This window comes from Dendrobates tinctorius, unplaced genomic scaffold (assembly GCF_039654945.1).
Source record: "Dendrobates tinctorius isolate UK_male_01 unplaced genomic scaffold, ASM3965494v1 ptg000074l, whole genome shotgun sequence".
NCBI classification, from domain to species: domain Eukaryota; kingdom Metazoa; phylum Chordata; class Amphibia; order Anura; family Dendrobatidae; genus Dendrobates; species Dendrobates tinctorius.
The window spans coordinates 17,950,614-17,975,557 of record NW_027361742.1 but is presented as its reverse complement, the minus strand read 5'-3'; the positions used below and the strand labels follow the sequence as shown (position 1 = coordinate 17,975,557).

At 42.1% G+C, this 24,944-nt stretch overlaps 1 protein-coding gene across 3 annotated transcripts in view; it reads right to left on the bottom strand.

The window, feature by feature from the left end:
* EDEM3 (ER degradation enhancing alpha-mannosidase like protein 3) overlaps positions 1-24,944 on the bottom strand; it is a 146,714-nt gene that overhangs the window by 5,732 nt on the left and 116,038 nt on the right. For all 3 annotated transcript variants that reach the window (XM_073582904.1, XM_073582903.1, XM_073582902.1), the window contains exons 17-19: positions 12,858-13,052; positions 12,389-12,554; positions 851-1,036 (exon numbers count right to left, since the gene is read on the bottom strand). In XM_073582904.1, the coding sequence (XP_073439005.1) occupies positions 851-1,036; positions 12,389-12,554; positions 12,858-13,052 (547 nt within the window). The remainder of the gene's footprint in view (positions 1-850; positions 1,037-12,388; positions 12,555-12,857; positions 13,053-24,944) is intronic.

Sequence of the window (24,944 nt, the reverse complement as noted above, 5' to 3'; positions counted from 1 at the left end):
CACATTGTCATTGTCTGAACAAACACGGCCACGTATCAAGATTTATCTAAAAGTTGGAGAAGGGGTCTCTCCTTAAAATATAAGATCTTTTCATGTACAACCGATCTTCCGTTGGAAAAAAAATATTTCCAGAAAAATCTCTGAACCTTCACGAGGTGTTATTTATCATTATGGCCAGGCCATAGACTAAGCTATGTGAGGCTGCGTGAGCGAAACAATCATTCCCCAGACAGATGTCTCATTCAATGGTTGCTGAAACATCAACCCATGTTATACACAGATTCTGGTAGGAGCAGTGGGACAGTGAAAACCAGAACTGCGACAAATGTATATACTGCATTGTCCTAGTTTACACCATTTAATATCAACTTTGTGCTAGAAAGGTAAGCCAATACTTTGGTACTTTTTTGGAGCAGGGTCACTAGTAGACGATGCACTGCTCCTTTTAACTAATAAGGCAGAAAATGTGTCTAAATGCATGATAATGTGGTGCATGGTATGTACATCAGTTGTGGGGTGCAAACTGTGCCCGACTAGGAGAAATTGAGGAGAATCAGTATGCTAAATGCTCAATAGTTCCATGTTAGATCTATTAGTACAAACTCCATGAGACATGTGTGGCATTTAGTAAGCATCTGGTGTTCTAATAACATCTTCAATGACAATGTACACCGATATACATGGCAGCCACATGGCTGGCTGAGATTAGAGATCGGGTAATGGATCAGCTCCTCTATGAATAGGATTTCTGCATGTGCTCAATCAGACAGCCGCATGGAGGGGCTGCAGCGAGTACTGGGGCCCTTTGAATGTTTACACAGAATTTGTGATGTGAATATTAATGGATTACCTCTGTCTTTGGCTTTATCAGAGAGAAGAACTTCCACTTCTTTGTATTCACGAATTGCATCAAGAATTATATTTCCCTCCTTGCTGAATAAAAACAACATGGGTATTGAGATGTCATCCGTGTTTTTCCCATCCCCAGCCATTTGGAAAAGTGGAGCTGTATCACTGCTGCTCCCATCATTGTCATCTGTACAAAAAGTGAGGAAAACATACATAGAGAATGAACATGAGGCAAGACAACCAGAGGCAGACAGGCGAGGACTTGGAATCGGACGGCACTGCTAATATGCATCAGAGATTTATGTTACATGACCCTATGTTAACCAGAATATTGACGACATATAGATAAAAGGCAGCAGATTGGAAGAATAGTACAGTCTTTATACAGTAAGCTTTGCTGGGTGAGATGATCAGAGTTACTCTGATACAGTTGTGGCCAAAAGTATTGACACCCCTGTAATTCTGTCAGATAATACTCAGTTTCTTCCTGAAAATGATTGCAAACACAAATTCTTTGGTATTATTATCTTCATTTAATTTTGTCTTAAATGAAAAAACACAAAAAGAATTGTCCTAAAGCCAAATTGGATATAATTCCACACCAAACATAAAAAAAGAGGGTGGACTAAAGTATTGGCGCTGTTCGAAAAATCATGTGATGCTTCTCTAATTTGTGTAATTAACAGCACCTGTAACTTACCTGTGGCACCTAACAGGTGTTGGCAATAACTAAATAACACTTGCAGCCAGTTGACATGGATTAAAGTTGACTCAACCACTGTCCTGTGTCCTTGTGTGTACCACATTGAGCATGGAGAAAAGCTAGAAGACCAAAGAACTGTCTGAGGACTTGAGAAACCAAATTGTGAGGAAGCATGAGCAATCGCAAGGCTAAAAGTCCATCTCCAAAGACCTGAATGTTCCTGTGTCTACCGTGCGCAGTGTCATCAAGAAGTTTAAAGCCCATGGCACTGTGGCTAACCTCCCTAGATGTGGGCGGAAAAGAAAAATTGACAAGAGATTTCAAGGCAAGATTGTGCGGATGTTGGATAAAGAACCTCGACTAACATCCAAACAAGTTCAAGCTGCCCTGCAGTCCGAGGGTACAACAGTGTCAACCCGTACAATCCGTCGGCGTCTGAATGAAAAGGGACTGTATGGTAGGAGACCCAGGAAGACCCCACTTCTTACCCCGAGACATAAAAAAGCCAGGCTGGAGTTTGTCAAAACTTACCTGAAAAAGCTTAAAACGTTTTGGAAGAATGTTCTCTGGTCAGATGAGACAAAAGTAGAGCTTTTTGGGCAAAGGCATCAACATAAGAGTTTACAGGAGAAAAAAAGAGGCATTCAAAGAAAACACGGTCCCTACAGTCAAACATGTTGGAGGTTCCCTGATGTTTTGGGGTTGCTTTGCTGCCTCTGGCACTGGACTGCTTGACCGTGTGCATGGCATTATGAAGTCTGAAGACTACCAACAAATTTTGCAGCATAATGTAGGGCCCAGTGTGAGACAGCTGGGTCTCCCTCAGAGGTCATGGGTATTCCAGCAGGACAATGACCCAAAACACACTTCAAAAAGCACTAGAAAATGGTTTGAGAGAAAGCACTGGAGACTTCTAAGGTGGCCAGCAATGATTCCAGACCTGAATCCCATAGAACACCTGTGGAGAGATCTAAAAATAGCAGTTTGGAGAAGGCACCCTTCAAATATCAGGGACCTGGAGCAGTTTGCCAAAGAATGATCTAAAATTCCAGCAGAGCATTGTAAGAAACTCATTGATGGTTACCGGAAGCGGTTGGTCGCAGTTATTTTGGCTAAAGGTTGTGCAACCAAGTATTAGGCTGAGGGTGCCAATAATTTTGTCTGGCCCATTTTTGGATTTGTGTGTGAAATGATCAATGTTTTGCTTTTTGCTTCATTCTCTTTTGTGTTTTTTTCATTTAAGACAAATGAAATGAAGATAATACCACCAAAGAATTTGTGTTTGCAATCATTTTCAGGAAGAAACTGAGTATTATCTGACAGAATTGCAGGGGTGTCAATACTTTTGGCCACAACTGTATCAGCAGCACGGGGAACATTATCTCTATAGGGAACTACAGTTTATATTCATGCTGCCTTATGAGGAGAACCATGTAGTGGAAAACATGCAGTAGTAATGGTCTGCTTAACCAGAACCTGTTACCTAGTCAAAATTAATAATATTTTATTCCTGTTGCTCCCAAGAGATTTTTTTTCTCTTTTTTTTTTTAAATCCACCATACGGTTCCAGGAATGTGTGTGTTTTTAGTAAGTCCTAATGTGAATTGTCTTTGCATTATTGCCCTCTGGGCTACAGGTGTTGGCAGAGCAGCCTAAAGACAACCCCCATAGAATCCTGTGAGCCGGGCCCCTTGTATACACCATAAAAAGTAAAAGGAAAAAGGCCCCTATCTCTGGAAGCGTACGAGTGTGTGCACAGTAAGCATTTGCTGCAGACACTTCTGCAGGAAAACGTTGCTTTAAAAAAAAAACAAAACACTATTCATCACAATGGGTTAAAAATACTGCAAAAACGCTGAAAGAACGGACATGCTACATATATCAAACTGCTTCACATCTGCAGAGATAAAATAAGCTGCAAGTGCATAAGATTTCACATATCTGAATTATGCAAAAACAGTAAAATTCGGTGATTTCACAGCAAAAATTAGAAGAAAAACAAGAGAAAAATGAGATATGTGAATACACTGTACACCCTTAAAGGGACAGTCTCACAAAAGGTACCGTATATACTCGAGTATAAGTCGATCCGAGTATAAGTCGACCCCCCTAAATTTGCCTCAAAAACCTGGGAAAACTTATTGACTTGAGTATAAGTCTAGGGTGGGAATTGCCGAAGATACTGGTAAATTTAATGCTGCACAACATACAGTATGCCCCCAAAATGCTGCACAGTGAATGCTGGCCCAAATAATGCTGCACAACATACAGTATGCCCCCAAAATGCTGCACAGTGAATGGTGGCCCAAATAACGCTGCACAACATATGCCCCCATAAATGCTGCACAGTGAATGGTGGCCCAAATACCGTAATGCTGCCCCCAAAGTGATAGGATTACTGGTAATCCTATCATGTTGCTGCCGCTGCCCCTGCTGGAATTTAAAAACACTATATACTCACCTACGTTGATGACAGCTGCTCCTGAGCGTCGCCGGCACTTCAGTGACTCAGACAGAGGGCGCATGCTTTCCACGTCATCGCGCCCCCTGCAAGTCACTGCCGGAGGACGGGAGAGAGCGGCGCGCAGAAATTTTGAACGCCGCCGCGGCCCTATCATCACCAGCCGCCGCCGCCAGGACGCTGCAGGGGACCGCGGAGACGACTGGGACCGCGAAGATGACGGGGACCAGGTAAGTTGGCACCGTGACCCGAATATAAGTCGAGGGGGGTCTTTTTTAGCCCCAAAAGGGGGCTGAAAAACTCGACTTATACTCGAGTATATACGGTATTCAAAACTCGACAAAGTGTGTGAGAAGAGAATCTGCAGAATACATCAGCCAACAACAGCAGGCAGTCCTGTATATACACATTTTCCACTGTAGTATATAGCTACACACCCCTTTTTACTGGCTACAAATTGTCGTTTTGACTGATACCCCTCTTTAAATTATACAATATACAAAAAATAAAAGTTTAAAAAAAAATCCTTCCAAGAAAAAAGTATTTCTTCCATTATTTTTGTATTTCTTTTTACACTATTATTCAGTAAAATGACTTGGCAAAGTGATTATTGAGATCAGTAAAGTTACATGGAGGACAAAACACATTTTTACAATTCTAGTGGCTTTGAGAATTCAAAATTTTGAAGAAAAAAAAAAAAAAAAAATTGTTTGTGTCGCCTTTTTCCAAAGCCCACAACTGTTTGTCTTTTTACATCAATGGACATTTGTGAGGTCTGTTTTTTTGTGCGGAGAACAGATGTATTTATTTTGGGGCATATGTGCAGGTTTGATTTCTTTTCATTCCATTTTTTTGTGGGAGGTGCGGCAACAGTAAAAAGGGCAAAGGGGCTAATAGTTCATGGTTTATGTGATGAATGCTATTTCACTGGCATTTGGTGATGTGACCTGCGGAAGGGGTTTACCCCACCCTGAAACGCATTGTTGGGTTTCCAAATAAAGTAGGTGACTCCCATTTTACAAGTATGGATTCCAACCATTGTGTTATACATTGTGGGAGTGCATCCCAATGCCCAATGTACCTTGAGATTATTTCTGATCTCACAGTATGTAACCAGGAGAGACACCTTCAAGCATTTTCAATCTTATTCATTGTGCTCATGTTCTAGTTAAAATCTAAAATCAAGCAAATCTTTACATCCCAACGTCACTCAGAAAGTGCAGCACACATTAGAAGCCATATTCCTCCTAAGCCATGTGGCTGCGTGTCACCTGAAGGAGACATTCCACAGCAAGTAAGCAAGGAAGGTGCCACCTTGAGGACACAAAGGAATTTTAACCAAAATTGTAGTACAGTTTCAACTTGCAGGTACAGTTTTCACCACAATTTGGTCATCATAAGGCTGGTTTCACAAGCAGCAGTTTAGGCTCAAAAAAGTTGCATGGACATTTTTAAAAATATAAAATTCGCTGTTTATAATAGTAGCTTTCATCCCTTGTTTACCTTACGAGATTGGTTATTCCATCTCCCACCATTTTTTTTAGTTTGGCTTTTAATTGTTTCTGTTGGTTTTTCTCTTCACTTTCATTGTTTGTTGCTTATTGTTTTTATTTTGTTCTTTTAGTGACCAACACCTTTAGCCTTATCCAGGTGATCCCATTGATGTCCCTGCATTTTTCCCAAGACTCGTATTATTAAGATCTGCGGACAAGATGTCAATCTGAGGCATATGGATAATATGTCGTCAAGGATATATTCGGACTATGCATAGCTGACCTGGCCTGAGTATTACATGGACTATTCGTATTACAGCGAGGTCCTAATAGCTAGCATTATGTCTGTATAGTTAGTACTGTCAGGCCCTTTTCGGCTTGCAAGTTGTGTCCATTCTCACGATCTATTCATGCTCCATATCTATGTGCATATGTAAATGTATTTTACTTGTATATTTGTATACACGTATCTTACCCTAGACATAGATATATTATCATATACCTCTTCATTTTATATTTGTGTTTATTTTAGGGGCATTACTGTTATTTTTGTCCTATTATATTTATCAAATGTTTAACTATATTTGCACGTTTGGATAGTTTTGTCCCGACTTCATGATACATTCCTCCGTTTATTATTATTTTCCCCGTAAATGATCTGTCTATGGCCTTTATGCCTTGCCCATGTGTCCCTTGTGTTAAGCGGTGCTTTATGTTTCCTCCCCCTCTTGTTGCTGGATGTTCTCAATGCGTCCTTCCCTCTCTGGCTTGGTTGCGTTGCCTGGTGACGGCTAGGCGCCGGCCGTCCCACGTGACGCGACAGCAGAGCGGTAGTGACGTATGGGCTCATCAGCAGCACGCGGTCAAACGTCCGCCCTCCACACTGTCACTCACCGCCCCACATCAAGGGCGGAAGTGACGTATGCGCACTTTACTGGCAGGAGTGAGCGTCACCGCCCTCATTTCCTGTCTGGTAGCGCTGACGTTTGAGGACACTATTGGTGGAGGTGTTCCTTCCGCCTTTAGGGATTGGCTGGCACATTTGAATCAGGACTAAGTATGACGTTTATGGGTGGATATACTGACCTCTACTTGGCGCACTACATTCTTATTGGTTACTTAGTAAATAAGCAGGGTATTTAAATGGGAACTCAGGCATATTAAAGCCACGCCCCCTGAGGAAGATTTATACATCGAAACGTACGTTGGGGTTCATCATCCTGCCTTCACGCCTGGAAACATGACGGGTAATTACACACTTTTAATGCATTTTGGCTGAACTATTCATCATAGCTGCTCCGCTCCACATACTTTTTCAAATAATGGATCTTTAGTCCCGCTGTATGCCATAGTGTTCGGCGCTCCTCCATATTATTTGAGTACCATTGGATTTGTTTACCTGTGACACTGATGATGATTGGTTGGAGCCCCGACGCTTGGGGTATAGCATAATGTTGACTATAATTGGGACCATTTTTTCCATTAAGAGTACTATGATCAGTGATAGTATCCATACATTTGTGTTATCTCACATGTACCAGGCGTGACTCCAGGAGATTTTTGCCACGGTTCTGAGGTCACTTTTAATCATACCAGTACCTTCCCTCATATTGTCTGCTCGCCTTTATATTATGTTTTGTGTCTTTTTTGTACACACTGTTATGTCTTGTCGTCATTTTTTATGACTAATAAAAAAATTTTGATATTTTTTGCTATAACCAGCCTAGACTCCATTTTTCTCCGGTTTTTACTAGATTCACCCATGAGTCGTTGTTGCTTTGCATTTTTCTTCTTTAGTGATGTGGCAATTATGCCATCTATAATTAACTAATATTATGGTTTGGAGATTTGTCTTATTATTTGTATTTTCTGTGTTCTTCACAGCTATTGTCGCCAAAAACTCTATGGATTATAAATCACGTGAGCAGACGTGGCTGACACGTATTAATGAGGTTTTTAGTGACCAACCTAAAGCACCGGTGGCAAGTGGTGGTAAGGATTTACAGGAGCTTACCAAGAGGCTCAAGAGCCTACTTAACAAACGAACAAGAATTTGGTGGAATCGTGCATTTCTGATTAAATATATAGAGAGAGGTTTGGTGCCGAGAGGTCTGCGGGTTCAAGTGTTCCCTTCCTTTGAAGTTGAGGATACAGTGTTTAGACACAAATGGGAAGATTTAGCGAATAATTGTTCCAAGGGGTTCATGGAACTGTTGGCGATTCAGAACAAGGAATCAATAGATGCATTAGATATGGAGATAGATAATATCCAAAAGAAATTAAAACAGGAATTATCTGATGGTGAATTACAGGTAATTCACCAAGAGATTGACATCGAATTCCAGAAATGGGAAAAAGAAATTTGTGCTAATAAGACTATGAAATTTCAGAGAGACACCAATGATAAACAGTCTAATACAATGTACAGGTGGAATCGGCGACCACGTCGTTTCAATAACCGCCCCAGAAAGAGATCTACCTCTGTTACCTCTTATGCCTCCAGTGAAGAATCCTCTAAGTCTAGATCAGCTGCGAACTTCCAGACTGCTAACCTACCTCCCAATAGGGATGCACAGTCAGTAAAACGGAAATTCACACTCCCTAATAAACAGGACAAGAGAGACAAGAAAAATAACTTGGAGGTAATTAATCTGTCTAAACATATTCTTACTACAGTTCAGTTGGAGGTTTTATCAAAGGGTCTCACTTTTTCTCCCACTAACTCATATGATTCCTTCACAGCCATAAAAGACCTATATTTATTCTCGAGAAAATTGATTCTCAAGAAGTTATATGCCAAAAGAGGTAGTGATCAGCTACAAATTAATTGTACGGAGGAAGAGGCACTGCTGGCTTTAGAAGATTTACTTAATGAGCAGGATTTGGTGCCGAAAGGTATGTTTCCACGGTCACTTTTTCCACGTTCCACTAGATTTCCCCCCTTGTCTTTATGCCCTGCGGTTGAAATCTTCACCAGAATGGTTGTGGAGGATTTCAAGCAAATCTCACACAAACAAAGAAGGGACAAATTAACAGCTTCACAACGTGTGGCCTTAAGAGAACTACAGTCCCTTGAAGATGTGGTTATAAAACCAGCAGACAAGGGGGGAAACTTAGTACTTTGGCCGCAGGATATGTATGAAAAAGAGGCATACAGGCAGCTGAGGAATAAAAAGACTTACCTCAGACTTGAACAAAGCCCATTGAGAGCTTTTTCAGCAGAATTGGAGATGATCTTGAATGAAGCCTTTGAGAAGGGTATAATCCCTAAGAAAATTCTAGATGGATTGTTTACCAGATTTCCAAAGATACCCACGATATATTTCGTGCCCAAGATTCATAAGAACGCTGAGGAGCCACCGGGACGTCCTATTGTGTCGGGCATAGGGGGGCTATGCGAACCAATATGTAAATTTATCGACCATTATTTGAAACCATTGGTTGAAGCGCTGCCCTCCTATGCCCGGGACACTATGGACGTCCTGGCGAGAATTGATGGTATGACTCTAGACCATGACATGTATCTAGTGACTGCAGATATAGAATCTCTGTACACATGTATTCGCCACCAAGACGGCCTCAATGCATGTCGTTTTTATCTGCAGAATAGCAATTGTGAGGGTTCTCTCTGTGATCTTGTCTTAGAACTTCTTGACTATATATTGACCCACAATTTTTTCATGTTCAGGGAACGTTTTTATCTGCAGCAGTGCGGCACTGCAATGGGTGCGGCCTGTGCGCCTTCCTTTGCCAACCTCTTCTTAGGCTTTTGGGAGAGGGAGGTTTTTGGGGGGGAGGGCGCGCAGGCCGCTGACCATGTGCAGTGCTGGCTAAGATATATAGACGACGTGTTCATGATCTGGCAGGGCACGGAACTACAACTACATGGGTTTATTGAAAGTCTGAATCAAAACTCTTACAACATCAAACTAACGTATACTTATAGTAGGACTGAGGTGGACTTTTTAGATATTAAGATTTTGGTTGATGAATATCTACAGTTGCAAACCGACATATATCGAAAGCCCACCTCAGTGAATGCATTATTGCATGCCAGCTCCTGTCATCCAGAGGCTACCGTGAGGGCTATCCCCACAGGACAATTTTTGAGACTGAGAAGAGTATGCTCTTCGGACTTAAGATTTGAAAATCAAGCAAGAGATCTAGAAAACAGATTCAAGATGCGTGGCTACAGCAATAGATGCATAAAATATGGATACACGAGGGCAAAGATGAGCCAGCGGACGTCTCTTTTGCATTCCACTGGTAGGGTAAACAAACCATCTGAGGATCAGGTCAGGTTCATTTCCAAGTTCAATGGAGAATGGTCGACTATGCGGCAGTGCCTACAACGGCACTGGAACATTCTAAAAACGGATTCATCCTTAGCACCCCTCCTGTCCGAAAGGCCACTTATGACAGCCAGAAGGGGTCAGAATTTGTCGGATGTCCTTGTGCATAGTTATTATGTCCCACGAACTAAAAATCCTTTTGGTTCGATGGGCCCACCACAAGGATGTTTTCCGTGTGGGAATTGTGTAGCGTGTAAAAATATCATGCGCACTAATACGTTTATATCTGCCGATGGCTCTCAGCAATTTTCAATAAAACAACATATCACCTGCACCACAACACAGGTGATATATTACGCTACTTGTGGCTGTCAGAAAATTTATATAGGCCTCACTTACCGCCAACTTCGAACCCGTACAAGGGAGCACGTTCGTGACATTATGTCAGCGGCTACCGCCACTGACCTCTCGACTCTAAAGACCATACCCAAGCACTATAAACAATTCCACCAATGTAACCCCAAATCCTTTATGGTTAGGGGTATCCAACACATTCATATTGGAATACGAGGTGGTGACATTAAACGCCTTTTAGCACAAAAAGAGTGCAGGTGGATCACCATTTTAGGAACAATGTTCCCTCATGGTCTAAACAAATCACAGGGCTTTGCCTCTTTCCTGTGAATGTGTTGGATTAATTCTTGTTCGCTGTTTATAATAGAGGCTTTCATCCCTTGTTTACCTTACGAGATTGGTTATTCCATCTCCCACCATTTTTTTTAGTTTGGCTTTTAATTGTTTCTGTTGGTTTTTCTCTTCACTTTCATTGTTTGTTGCTTATTGTTTTTATTTTGTTCTTTTAGTGACCAACACCTTTAGCCTTATCCAGGTGATCCCATTGATGTCCCTGCATTTTTCCCAAGACTCGTATTATTAAGATCTGCGGACAAGATGTCAATCTGAGGCATATGGATAATATGTCGTCAGGGATATATTCGGACTATGCATAGCTGACCTGGCCTGAGTATTACATGGACTATTCGTATTACAGCGAGGTCCTAATAGCTAGCATTATGTCTGTATAGTTAGTACTGTCAGGCCCTTTTCGGCTTGCAAGTTGTGTCCATTCTCACGATCTATTCATGCTCCATATCTATGTGCATATGTAAATGTATTTTACTTGTATATTTGTATACACGTATCTTACCCTAGACATAGATATATTATCATATACCTCTTCATTTTATATTTGTGTTTATTTTAGGGCATTACTGTTATTTTTGTCCTATTATATTTATCAAATGTTTAACTATATTTGCACGTTTGGATAGTTTTGTCCCGACTTCATGATACATTCCTCCGTTTATTATTATTTTCCCCGTAGATGATCTGTCTATGGCCTTTATGCCTTGCCCATGTGTCCCTTGTGTTAAGCGGTGCTTTATGTTTCCTCCCCCTCTTGTTGCTGGATGTTCTCAATGCGTCCTTCCCTCTCTGGCTTGGTTGCGTTGCCTGGTGACGGCTAGGCGCCGGCCGTCCCACGTGACGCGACAGCAGAGCGGTAGTGACGTATGGGCTCATCAGCAGCACGGGGTCAAACGTCCGCCCTCCACACTGTCACTCACCGCCCCACATCAAGGGCGGAAGTGACGTATGCGCACTTTACTGGCAGGAGTGAGCGTCACCACCCTCATTTCCTGTCTGGTAGCGCTGACGTTTGAGGACACTATTGGTGGAGGTGTTCCTTCCGCCTTTAGGGATTGGCTGGCACATTTGAATCAGGACTAAGTATGACGTTTATGGGTGGATATACTGACCTCTACTTGGCGCACTACATTCTTATTGGTTACTTAGTAAATAAGCAGGGTATTTAAATGGGAACTCAGGCATATTAAAGCCACGCCCCCTGAGGAAGATTTATACATCGAAACGTACGTTGGGGTTCATCATCCTGCCTTCACGCCTGGAAACATGACGGGTAATTACACACTTTTAATGCATTTTGGCTGAACAATTCATCATAGCTGCTCCGCTCCACATACTTTTTCAAATAATGGATCTTTAGTCCCGCTGTATGCCATAGTGTTCGGCGCTCCTCCATATTATTTGAGTACCATTGGATTTGTTTACCTGTGACACTGATGATGATTGGTTGGAGTCCCGACGCTTGGGGTATAGCATAATGTTGACTATAATTGGGACCATTTTTTCCATTAAGAGTACTATGATCAGTGATAGTATCCATACATTTGTGTTATCTCACATGTACCAGGCGTGACTCCAGGAGATTTTTGCCACGGTTCTGAGGTCACTTTTAATCATACCAGCACCTTCCCTCATATTGTCTGCTCGCCTTTATATTATGTTTTGTGTCTTTTTTGTAAACACTGATATGTCTTGTCGTCATTTTTTATGACTAATAAAAAAATTTTTGATATTTTTTGCTATAACCAGCCTAGACTCCATTTTTCTCCGGTTTTTACTATTTTTAAAAATATGTTGTACATATAAAAGAACTGGATAGAGATCAATTTGTTTATCAAGGTTTTATACTGCATGCACATGATCCATAAGTGGTGCGAGCACCTACCTATAACAATGCCTCCTATAGCACCAGACTTCTGCACGTTCCTGGCCTTCTCGGCAAACATGCACTGGCCCCGCTGCATCAGCGCAATCTTCCCTTGGATGATATCGGAATTGGTCACCTCCGAGCAGCCACTGTAAGGCTCCGTTTTGGCTACAAACCCACGACACTGTAACAAAAATGGCTAGTGAGCTGACTGGCCATGATGAAATTGCTGTTCTTCATTACATTTACAGGAAAAAACCACTCCATCTGACTTGTACATTACCATCTCACCAGTAACCTGAACCCGAGCGTTAAACTCCGTAATTTACAATCTAGGTGCAACTAAACATACAACTTCTCTTACTAACTACTAAGGAGGACATTTTTCTTCCACGATCATTCTGTTGTACATGTGAAGAGAGATGTAGGTGATGCGGATGAATTCTACCCATTTTGCTGTGTGTGGAGGTGCTGTATTAATACTTACCCCTGCTACATTTTTGGATAGATCCATTCCAAACTGTGCAGGCCCTGCAGTTAAAACCACTCTCCCATAAAATGGGTGAGACACAATTTGCACTGCACGTGGAGGCAACTGCTGCTCCTTCTGCTGCTGGCTGGAAAGTTCAATCATCTCTTGCATGAAACGTAAACCATCCTCTGCATCTATAGCACTTGCAGCCTGAAAAAAAAACACAGAAAAAAAACAAAAACCTAATCATTACTCATGTTAAGTTCTGTAGTGTGAAAAATAAGCAAGAGAAATTACGGGACCGCGGTGAACACATCTCATTGCAAACTGTATGTATATACAGAAACGCACACATTATATATAATGTGTGTACTATATTATATATACACAGTGCTGTGCAAATTAATTGGGACAAAGCATTTTTTTTTAAGTAAAATCGTAAGTTGGTTACCAGTTAGTGATTCAAACCAGTTTTAACTGCTCTGATCAGACACTCTCCTGTTCTAAGCCGTTAAAACTGGTTTGAATCACTGACTGGTAACCAACTTACGATTATACTTAAAAAAATGCTTTGTCCCAATTAATTTGCACAGCACTGTGTAATATATTAAATATAACCCGTATTTTTCGGACCATAAGATGCACCCCAAATTTTCAGAAGAAAAATAGGGAAAAAAAATTAATGCGTCAAATTAGAGTCCGACTTATTCAGCTTACCTGGGGGTAGGGTGTGATATGGAACGCTGGTGGAGTGGGGTCACAGGAGGTGGTCTGGCTCATCCCTGGCTGGTGCAGCAGGTTCTGTGGTGTGGGGGCTCTGCCATTTTGTAAAAGCCCCCATACATCCAATCTAGGCTGATGGGCGGCGATTTGGCAGATGATTGGTGGTGCGGGGGCTCCGCCGGCATTGGTGGAAATCCCGGAGCCCCAGCACATCCATCCCTGACTGGAGCGGCACTTTTGCAGGTGATCGGCGGTGCAGGGGCTCCGCCGGCATTTTGTGAAAGGAGCCCCCGAACTTCCATTGTTGTAATGCTGATTTGAAAATGGCTGAGCATAGTGAGATCTCGTCTCCTGAGATCTCACTTCGCACATGTGCCGCCTCCAGCGGCCATTTTCCTGAATGTCGTAATACTGAATTGAGCTTCAGGAAAATGGCCACCGGAGGCGACGCAAGCACATAGATCTCAGGAGATGAGATCTCGTCTCACTATGCACGGCCATTTTCAATTCAGCATTACAACAATGGAAGTGCGGGGGCTTCTTTCACAAAATGCCGGCGGAGCCCCTGCACCGCCGATCACCTGCAAAAGTACCGCACCAGCCCGGGATGGATGTGCGGGGGCTCAGGGATTTCCACCAATGCCGGCGGAGCACCCGCACCACCGATCATCTGTCAAATCGCCGCCCATCAGCCTCAGATAGTGTCTCCTACACACACACACACATACCGTATGTATATCTAATATACAGTCATATGTTGAAGTTTGGGCACCCCTGTTAATGTTAACCTTTTTTCTTTATAACAATTTTGGTTTTTGCAACAGCCATTTCAGCTTCATGTATCTAATAACTGATGGACTCAGTTATATTTCTGGATTCAAATGAGGTTTATTGTACTAACAGAAAATGTGCAATCTGCATTTTAACAAAATTTGACCGGTGCAAAAATATGGGCACCCTTATCATTTTCTTGATTTGAACACTCCTAACTACTTTTTACTGACTTCCTGAAGCACTAAATTGGTTTTGTAACCTCATTGAGCTTTTAACTTCATAGCCAGGTGTATCAAATCACGAGAAAAGGTATTTAAGGTGGCCACTTGCAAGTAGTTCTCCTATTTGATTCTCCTATGAAGAGTGGCATCATGGGCTCCTCAAAACAACTCTCAAATGATCTGAAAACAAAGATTATTCAACATAGCTTTTCAGGGGAAGGATACAAAAAGTTGTCTCAGAGATTTAACCTGTCAGTTTCCACTGTGAGGAACATAGTAAGGAAATGGAAGAACACAGGTACAGTTCTTGTTAAGCCCAGAAGTGGCAGGCCAAGAAAAATATCAGAAAGGCAGAGAAGAAGAATGGTGAGAACAGTCAAGGACAATCCACAGACCACCTCCAAAGACCTGCAGCATCATCTTGCTGCAGATGGTGTCACTGTGCATCGGTCAACAATACAGCGCACTTTGCACAAGGAGAAGCTGTATGGGAGAGTGATGCGAAAGAAGCAGTTTCTGCAAGCACGCCACAAACAGAGTCGCTTGAGGTATGCAAAAGAACATTTGGACAAGCCAGTTACATTTTGGAAGAAGGTCCTGTGGACTGATGAAACAAAGATTGAGTTGTTTGGTCATACAAAAAGGCGTTATGCATGGAGGCTAAAAAACACAGCATTCCAAGAAAAACACTTGCTACCCACAGTAAAATTTGGTGGAGGTTCCATCATGCTTTGGGGCTGTGTGGCCAATGCCGGCACCGGGAATCTTGTTAAAGTTGAGGGTCGCATGGATTCAACTCAGTATCAGCAGAGTCTTGACAATAATGTGCAAGAATCAGTGACGAAGTTGAAGTTATGCAGGGGATGGATATTTCAACAAGACAATGATCCAAAACACCGCTCCAAATCTACTCAGGCATTCATGCAGAGGAACAATTACAATGTTCTGGAATGGCCATCCCAGTCCCCAGACCTGAATATCATGGAACATCTGTGGGATGATTTGAAGCGGGCTGTCCATGCTCGGCGAACATCAAACTTAACTGGAATTGTTTTGTAAACAGGAATGGTCACAAATACCTTCATCCAGGATGCAGGAACTCACTAATAGCTACAGGAAGTGACTAGAGGCTGTTATTTTTGCAAAAGAAGGATCTACAAAATATTAATGTCACTTTTATGTTGAGGTGCCCATACTTTTGCACCGGTCAAATTTTGTTTAAATGCAGATTGCACATTTTCTGTTAGTACAATAAACCTCATTTGAATCCAGAAATATAACTGAGTCCATCAGTTATTAGATATATGAAACTGAAATAGCTGTTGCAAAAACCAAAATTGTTATAAAGAAAAAAGGTTAACATCAATAGGGGTGCCCAAACTTTAACATATGACTGTATAAAGCTCAATGTATGTGTGTATGTCCGGGATTGGCATCTGCACCATCGCAGCTACAGCCACAAAATTTTGCACAGTCACACGTCTGGACCCCAAGAGCATAATAGGCTATGTTGTGAGGTGAAATTTTAACCCCGCAAAATCCAATTCTCCAAACAATTTTGCCTATTAATCTTATCATTTCTATGGTGTTATCGTCCTTCTGTAAAGCTGGAAATAACAATTTATTACCGTGCCAACACAGACCACCCTCTGACACAGACTGCAGGGGGAGCCCAGTATCACACAGGATAGGATTAAATACACGGCTCAGCAGTCAGTATCACACAGGATGGGATTAGATACACAGCTCAGCACTCAGTATCACAGGATAGGAATAGATACACGGCTCAGCAGACCGTATCACACAGGACAGGATTAGATACACAGCTCAGCACACAGTATCACACAGAATAGTATTAGATACACTGCTCAGCAGACAGTATCACACAGAATAGTATTAGATACACGGCTCAGTAGTCAGTATCACAGGATAGGATTAGGTACACGGCTCAGTAGTCAGTATCACAGGATAGGATTAGGTACACGGCTCAGCAGTCAGTATCACACAGGATAGGATTAGATACACGGCTCTGCAGTCAGTATCACACAGGATAGGATTAGATACACGGCTCAGCAGTCAGTATCACACAGGATAGGAATAGATACACGGCTCAGCAGTAAGTATCACACAGGATAGGAATAGATACACAGCATCACACAGAATAGGATTAGATACACGGCTGAGCAGTCAGTAACACACGATAGGATTAGGTACACAGCTCAGCAGAAAGTATCACACAGGAGAGGATTAGGTACACAGCTCAGCAGACATTATCACACAGGATAGGGTTAGATACACATGTTGTTTATCAAAAGGCTCTTGAATGAGTTGAAAATAAAATACTATCAATACTTGGGTAATCGTTTAGTTAATTTGTGTTGCAAATCTGTAGTGTTGAATATATGATGAGAAAAGTTTTTATGTGCAATATAATCATTATAATTTGTTATAACTAACCACAGTTGGTTACTATGCCCAGGCAACGCCGGGCTCTTCAGCTAATGTATATATATATATATATATTATATATATACATATACATATATATACACACATATATATACACACACATATATATATATATATATATATATATATATATATATATATATATATATATATATATATATATATATATATACACACCTTGCAATGTTTTCATTTCCTGTTCTGTCCAGATGTCACCGTATCCCAGAATTCCAAGAGGAGGAAGTTCACCACCCGCCATATTGGGACACTCAAATGATGGGTGTCTCAATAAGGAAACTGCTGCTGGTACCAACCTATTGCGCGGTACCACCAGCGGAACAGTGTCGCACCACACACTCTATATGCCGTACGCATCACACTCTCACTCACGCAACCTTTTGCGTGGTACCACCAGCGGAACACCGTCGCACCACACACACGCTATACACCGTACGCAACACTCACACTCAGCCTCTTGCGCGGTACTGCCATCAGAACACTGTAGCACTGCGCCTGCGCGAATTCCACGCAGGCGCAGTGAATCATTCAACTGATCCCAGCAGCAGATGCGCGACGTGTCTACAGGCAGAGAAAGCCGGTCACATTAAAGGGTTTTTCCCACGAACTAAAGTTCATTTTAAAAATTGTCTGTGTCTGACCGTGTACGGAGCACACCACATCTCCTGGGCAGGGGAGGAAGCAAAAGACAATACTGACATTACAGCAGGGGATCACAGAGGATTCATTTTGTGAGGTAAAATATTTCACTGACTGTTTTTAAACAATATTTTACCTCACACACATATACACACAGTGTTATGTCCAGAAATATTTGGACAGTGATACAAATTTTGCCAAAACAAATTCAAGATATGGTTATATATAATCAACATAAGCTTGAAGTGCAGACTCCGCTTTAATTTGAGGGTATTCACATCCTTATTGAAGAAAGGGTTTAGGAAATACAACTTTTTAATATGTAGCTGCCTCTTTTTAAAAGGGACAAACATTAATTATCTCAAAAGCTCTTCATTGAGTTGCATGGACTCTTCCCTCTTTAATCCGAAGAGAAACAGACCATAATTAGGCTGAAAAAAAATCTATGAGAGATAGCAGAAATGTTACGAATGTCCAAATCAACAGTTTGGTACATTGTGAAAAAAAAAAAGCTGAACTGGTGAGGTTCGAGAACTTAAAAAGTCCTGGACAGACAACAGTGGTGGATGATTGCAGAATCCTTTCCGTGATGAAGAAAACCCCTTTCCCAACATACTGAGTGACGAACATGCTCTAGGAAGTAAGTATTTCAGTATCTATGAAGTCTTCTTTTGAGAGCAAATACATAGGGGTCACCACAAGGGGCAAACCTTTAACCCCTTCACAACATACCTTTATGTCATGGTGGGATAGGGGTTCCCGACTGATTACTTCCAGGCACGTCATGGCGATCATGTGTGGCACAGGAGCTGTGCCTGCGCGATCGTGTCAGGGAGATCAGCTTATGTGACAGCTGAGCCCCAGCTCTCACAGCTGAGAGCAGTGCCACACCACTCCCGCCTGTTTAACCACTAAATGCTGCGATCGATATTGATTGCAACATTTAGGAGGCTAGGAGATGGAAGGGGGCTCCCTTCTCACTTCCGACTGGTGTCCCCCATGACTTCATCATGGCAACCCGATGTGATTATGTCAATTCCCCGTTTCTACCATCACAGCAAGCCTGTTGCACCATGCCAGGAGCATAATCTAAGAGGCTTCTGTCAGTGTAACACTGACAGGTATAAAGCATTGAAATTCATTACACCAGTGAAGAGTGATAAAAGTTAAAACCCCATAGAGGGATGAAGAGGAAAAATAAAAGAATAAAAGAAAAATGAAAAAGATTATACCTGGGTTTGTTCATTCTGCCTCCCAAAACTCAGAATAGAGAGCGATCGAAAAACACGTTACATGCCGAAAAATGGTAGTACAAAGGTCAACTCACCCAGCAAAAAAAAAAAAAAAAATCTCTCACGTGACTGTTGGCAGAAATATAGAAGAATTATGGCTCTGAGAATATATTTTCCAATATGTGGTCACTTGAAGGGGGATTCTGTTCTTCTAGCACTTCTAGGCTCTGTATATGAGTCCACAACCTATTTTAGCAAATTTAGCGCTCCAGGAAGCAAATAGTGCTCCATCCCTCCCGAGTCTCGCAGTGTGTCTAGGCCTCTTTCACACATCCGGTGTCAGGGGTCCGGCGGCCTGCGGCGAATAGCCGGGCCGCCGGATCCGGCCTGCAGCGATGACACCGGATGTACATGCGGCCCCTGATGCGGCTTGGAGGACATTTAAAGGAGCCGCAGCACCGGGGGTCGAGAGAGCCAGCCGGAGAGATCGGGAGGCGAGAGAGCAGCCAGAGAGACAGCGGGGGACGAGAGAGCAGCCAAAGAGACAGCGGGGGACGAGAGAGCAGCCAAAGAGACAGCGGGGGACGAGAGAGCAGCCAAAGAGACAGCGGGGGACGAGAGAGCAGCCAAAGAGACAGCGGGGGACGAGAGAGCAGCCAAAGAGACAGCGGGGGACGAGAGAGCAGCCAGAGAGACAGCGGGGGACGAGAGAGCAGCCAGAGAGACAGCGGGGGACGAGAGCAGCCGAAGAGAGAGCGGGGGGACGAGAGAGCAGCTAGAGAGACAGCGGGGGACGAGAGAGCAGCCAGAGAGACAGAGGGGGACTACAGAGCCAGCCAAAGAAAGGTATGGAGCGTATGGAGAGAGAGAGAGGGAGAGAGAGAAGGGTAGGGGGAGAGAGAGAGATGCGCGCCGGGCACTTGTGGGGTTAAAACTCAGTGCCCGAGCATGCGCAGTTGAAAAAGCCGGTCCGGCGCTGCAAAAAATGTTGCAGCCAACGTTTTTTGCAGATGCCAGACGGCGCATGTTTACCGTATCCGGCAAAACCCAGAGGCGCCGCATGTCCATTCGGCATGATGCGGCGATCGTTACATTCTATGGGGAAAAACCGGATGCAATTCCGGATCCGGTTTTCACAAATTTCGCCGCATCATGCCGGATTTAAAAAAACGGATGTGTGAAAGTAGCCTAAGCAGTACTGTACAGCCACATGAGAGGTATTTTTACATTGAGCAGAAATTGTGTGACAAATATTGATGCCATTTTTACCCATTTCCCCGTGTGAGACATGAATCTGGGGCTGATGCGAGGTGGTAATGTAAATTATTTTTTATTCATGCCCAATGGTATAACATTCTGTAAGGCACATGTGGTGTCAGTATGATCACTGCACCCCTAGATGAATTAATTGAAGGTGTAGTTTGTAAAATGGGGTCACTTTAATGGGTTCCACTGTTCTGGCGCCTCAGAGGCACTGCAAACGGCACCCGCAAACCATTACAGCAATATCTGCATAAAGCTTCTTCCTTTCTGAGCTTTGTATTGGCATACTCAAAAATGCTCACTACATATCCCTAGATGAATACCTCAAGAGGTGTAGTTTCCAAAATGGAGTCCCTTGTGGGGGTGTCTGATGATTAGATAAGTCATGGGGTCTTCAAATGTGACATGGCGTATGCTATCTATTCCAGGCAAAATTGCGCTGCAGAATTCATTTGGCTCCCCTTCCTTTTCAAGCCCTGCCATGTGCACAAAGAGTAGTTATACACCACATATGGGGTATGAGCAAACTCAGGAGAAATTGCACAACAAATTGAATTGTCCACTTCTCCTCTTACCCTGGTGAAAATGTAAATTTTGGGGCCAAATGTAAATTTTGGGGCCAAATGTAAATTTTTGTGGGAAAAAGAAAAAAAAAAAAAAAAAAAGTTTTGCCTACATTGCTTTAATTTCTGTGAAGCACCTGATTAATAAACTACTTAAATGTGGTTTTGAGCACTTTGAGGGGTGCAGCTTTTAGAATGGTGTCACTTTGGGGGTCTTATATGACAGAATATACTCAAAAGTCACTTCAAATGTGATGTCATCTGAAAAAAAAAAAAAAAAAAAAAAAAAAAGGAAATGGTTTTGTAAATTTGGTTAGAAAAATTAGAAATCGCTGGTCATGTTTTGAACCTTACAACTTCCTAACAAAGAAATTATGTTTCAAAAATGACGCTAAGGTAAAAGTAGACGTGGGAAATCGTAGTTTAATCACACAAAATAGATATCTGGTTTAACCGCTTCACCACCTTGGGTTTTTCAGTTTTTGCGTTTGTTTTTTGCTCCCCTTCTTTCCGGAGCCATAACTTTTATTTTTCCATCAATAAGGCCATGTGAGGGCTTGTTTTTATGCAGGACGAGTTGTACTTTTGAACACCACCATCGGTTTTGCCATATAATGCACTGGAAAACGGGAAAAAACTTCAAAGTGCAGTGACATTGCAAAAAAAAGTGCAATCCCACACTTGTTTTCTGTTTTTCTTTTGCACCATGTTCACTAAATGCTAAAACTGACCTGCCATTATGATTCTCTAGGTCATACTCATTACGAGTTTGTAGATAAATAATAAACAAGCTAAACATTTTTGTTAAGTGGTGAAAAAAATCTCTACATTTAAAAAAAAATAAAGTTGCCATTTTCCAAGACCTGTCGAGTCTCAATTTTTCGTGGTCTGGTGATGGGTGAGGGCTTACTTTTTGCGCACCGAGCTGACGTTTTGATTTATACCACTTTGGTGCCGATTCAATGTTTTGCACTTTAATGCAATGTTACAGCGACCAAAAATCAGGGCTGTGGAGTCGGAGTCATGGAGTCGGAGTTAGTTTTGGTTGGAGTCGGTAGAAATGTACCGACTCCAGCTTTAAAAAAAATGTATTAATATTTCATAATTGAACTTTCATATGAATTTTATAAATGTTACTCAAATATATATGTTCTATCAAACTATGAACAACAGTGATAAGCAGTTCTGCTGGAGATAGAGACATTTCTTACTTCTTGTGTGTCACTGTTCTCCACTGCCCTTATCTAATCTTATACTTGGTTAACCTCATGCTGCCCCAACCCCCCTACTTACAATGTATGAAACTGAAAGTGAAAATGTGTTGCAAATTCTTAGTAGTAAAGCTCCTCCTCTAGACTAGATCATACTAGGTGTGCGTCTTCCAAGCATCTCACAGCTGCCTGCTACTCAGAAGAGGAAGACTGTAAGAAGTATTATCCTTTCAACAAACTTTGCATCAGTTAACTGTGAGTACATGAGGAATAACAACAGTATTACTGACCACTATATCAGTTGTACGACCTGGCAATAATTTTGTACAATTGTTTTTAGGAAAAACAATTGTCATTTGGATTGTGAATGCAGAATTAAAAACCTGAGAATGTCAAAGAAGCATCACATTAAATCAGCTGTATTTGAACATTTCACCATCACTCAAGATAGAAAACATTATGTCTGTCAGTGTATGACAAATGATCCAGACGAAAACAAATGCTGTGAAGCCAAGATGAGTGCATATTCAGGCAAAGATAAAAATGCTCCTACCAGAGCTTCTAATCTAAAGAGACATTTACAGCGCTTTCATCCAGAAGTACTGAAAGCAGTGGATGAGAAAGACTGCATCCAAACCAATGAACCAGTGCCCAGCTCTTCCAGCCAAACAAAGGAGCAGAGAACTTTGCAGCCATCAGTTGCAAGATATTTTGTCAGTGACAAAGTTACTGTGACAATGACAGTAGATACATTTAAAAAACAGATCATAGAGCTTGTTGTAAAGGATAGTGTGCCTATTTCATTATTTTCACGACCAGCTTTTGTGTGTCTGAATGGGGAAATGGCCCGCAAGCTTGGTGTTTCTCTGGAGAGAGAGAGTATTAGAAAATTAGTAATCGAAGAAGCTTTTAAAGAAAAGGAAGAACTTAAAAAAACTCTCAAGGGACGCTTTCTGTTTCTTAAAATGGATGCCTGCACACGTCACAGAGTGAACTATTTTGCCATCAATGTCTGATTTGTTTGTGACAAAAATGAAATAGTTACCAAGACATTGGCAGTAAAAGACACCAAAGCTCATCACACCAGTGAGTTTCTCCAGGTCTTGGTGGAAAAGGTTCTGCAAGACTATGAACTTAAAAAAGAGCAAGTTCTGTCGTAACTGACAATGCTTCAAATATGATAAGTACTATTAAGCTAATGAATGAGAGTAATGATGGTGACCAGCAGCTAGAAGAACATTCTGGGTCCACAGACACAGAAATGTTTGAAATAGAGGAACACAGTATTGTAACTGAGGAGCAAACTGAAGTTGCTTCAGATGAACAGCAACATGATAGTTTAGATCATCTTGTTGAAACTGTGTCAATATGTTCTTTCATTCATCACATGCGCTGTGTTGTGCATACGCTACAGCTGGCTATAAGAGACAGTCTGCAAGAAGGACATGCTGCTGCACTGATTGGCAAGGTGAGAAAATTGGCTACTGTTGCCAGAACCCCTAAAGTTGACTCAATTTTGAAGAGACGTGCTGGAAAAGGGGCAATTATTGATCAAGCCACACGATGGGGCAGTACTTACTTAATGATTCAGCGCTTGGTTGAACTGAAAACCTTTCTTGTAGACATGGCTAACCCTCAACTGACGCTAAATGAAAGTCAGTGGAATCAGGTGACTAAGGCTGGTTTCACATTTGCGTTTTTTAGCGCTGGAAAAAAACGCATATGTGCGCATGCGTTTTTTCCCCTATATTTAACATGGGTGCGCATACCTGCGCGCTTGTAAGCGCATGTATGCGATTTTCATGCGCTGCGTTTTTTTGGGTTGTGCGTTTGTATTTTCCAGACGCAGCATGTTGCATTTTTTGGCCCTGCAAAAAAGCGCATGCGCACATATGCGCACGTTTTGCGCTAAAAATGGCCATTATAGCCTATGGATGCGCATATGTGCGCACTGGCATGCTCATGTATGCGTTTTTTTGCATATGCGTTTTTTTTTTTAACCATGGAATTTAGGGGTTTGGGTTAGTTAGGGTTAGTTAAGGGGGTTTAGGGTTAGGGTTAGGGTCAGGGTTAGGGTTGGGGTTTGGGTCAGGGTTAGGGTTAAGTATGGTTTGGTTAAGGGTTAGGGTCAGGGTTAGGGTCAGGATTAGGGTTAAGTATGGTTTGGTTAAGGGTTAGGGTCAGGGTTAGGGTTAAGTATGGTTTTGTTAAGGGTTAGGGTCAGGGTTAGGGTCAGGATTAGGGTTAAGTATGGTTTGGTTAAGGGTTAGGGTCAGGGTTAGGGTTAGGGTCAGGGTTAGGGTTAAGTATGGTTTGGTTAAGGGTTAGGGTCAGGGTTAGGGTTAAGTATGGTTTTGTTAAGGGTTAGGGTCAGGATTAGGGTTAAGTATGGTTTGGTTAAGGGTTAGGGTCAGGGTTAGGGTTAGTTAGGGTTTAGGGTTTGGGTTAGGGTTAAGTATGATTTGGTTAAGGGTTAGGGTCAGGGTTAGGGTTAGGGTCAGGGTTAGGGTTAGTAAAGTCATGGTTTGGGTTAGTGTGAGGGGCCACCTAATGTTGGAAAAAACCGCAAACGCGGTAAAAACGCACTAAAAACGCATACAAACGCATAAAAACGCTGCGTTTTTTTCATGCATGCTCATAAAAATGCTTGAAAAAAACGCAGCAGTTGTATGCTTTTGTATGCGTTTTTTCAATGCGTTTTTTTGCGGGAAAAACGCGCTGCAAAAAAAAGCAAGTGCGAAACTAGCCTGAGCTGGAAAAATTGCTAGAGCACCCATTTACAGTGACTAAAAAATTACAAGCAGAGGACTTAACTCCAGGTATTTTCTTAAAGGAGTGGAAGAACCTGATGTTTCGCCTGTCCCAAAGAGGAGGGTTAATTGCAAGTGGCATTGCTACATCAATGAAACGGAGAGAGGAGCTACTATTACAAAATAACATTCTTTTGGCAGCTGTTTAAGTAGACCCAATGCATCGGATTCTTCTAGAT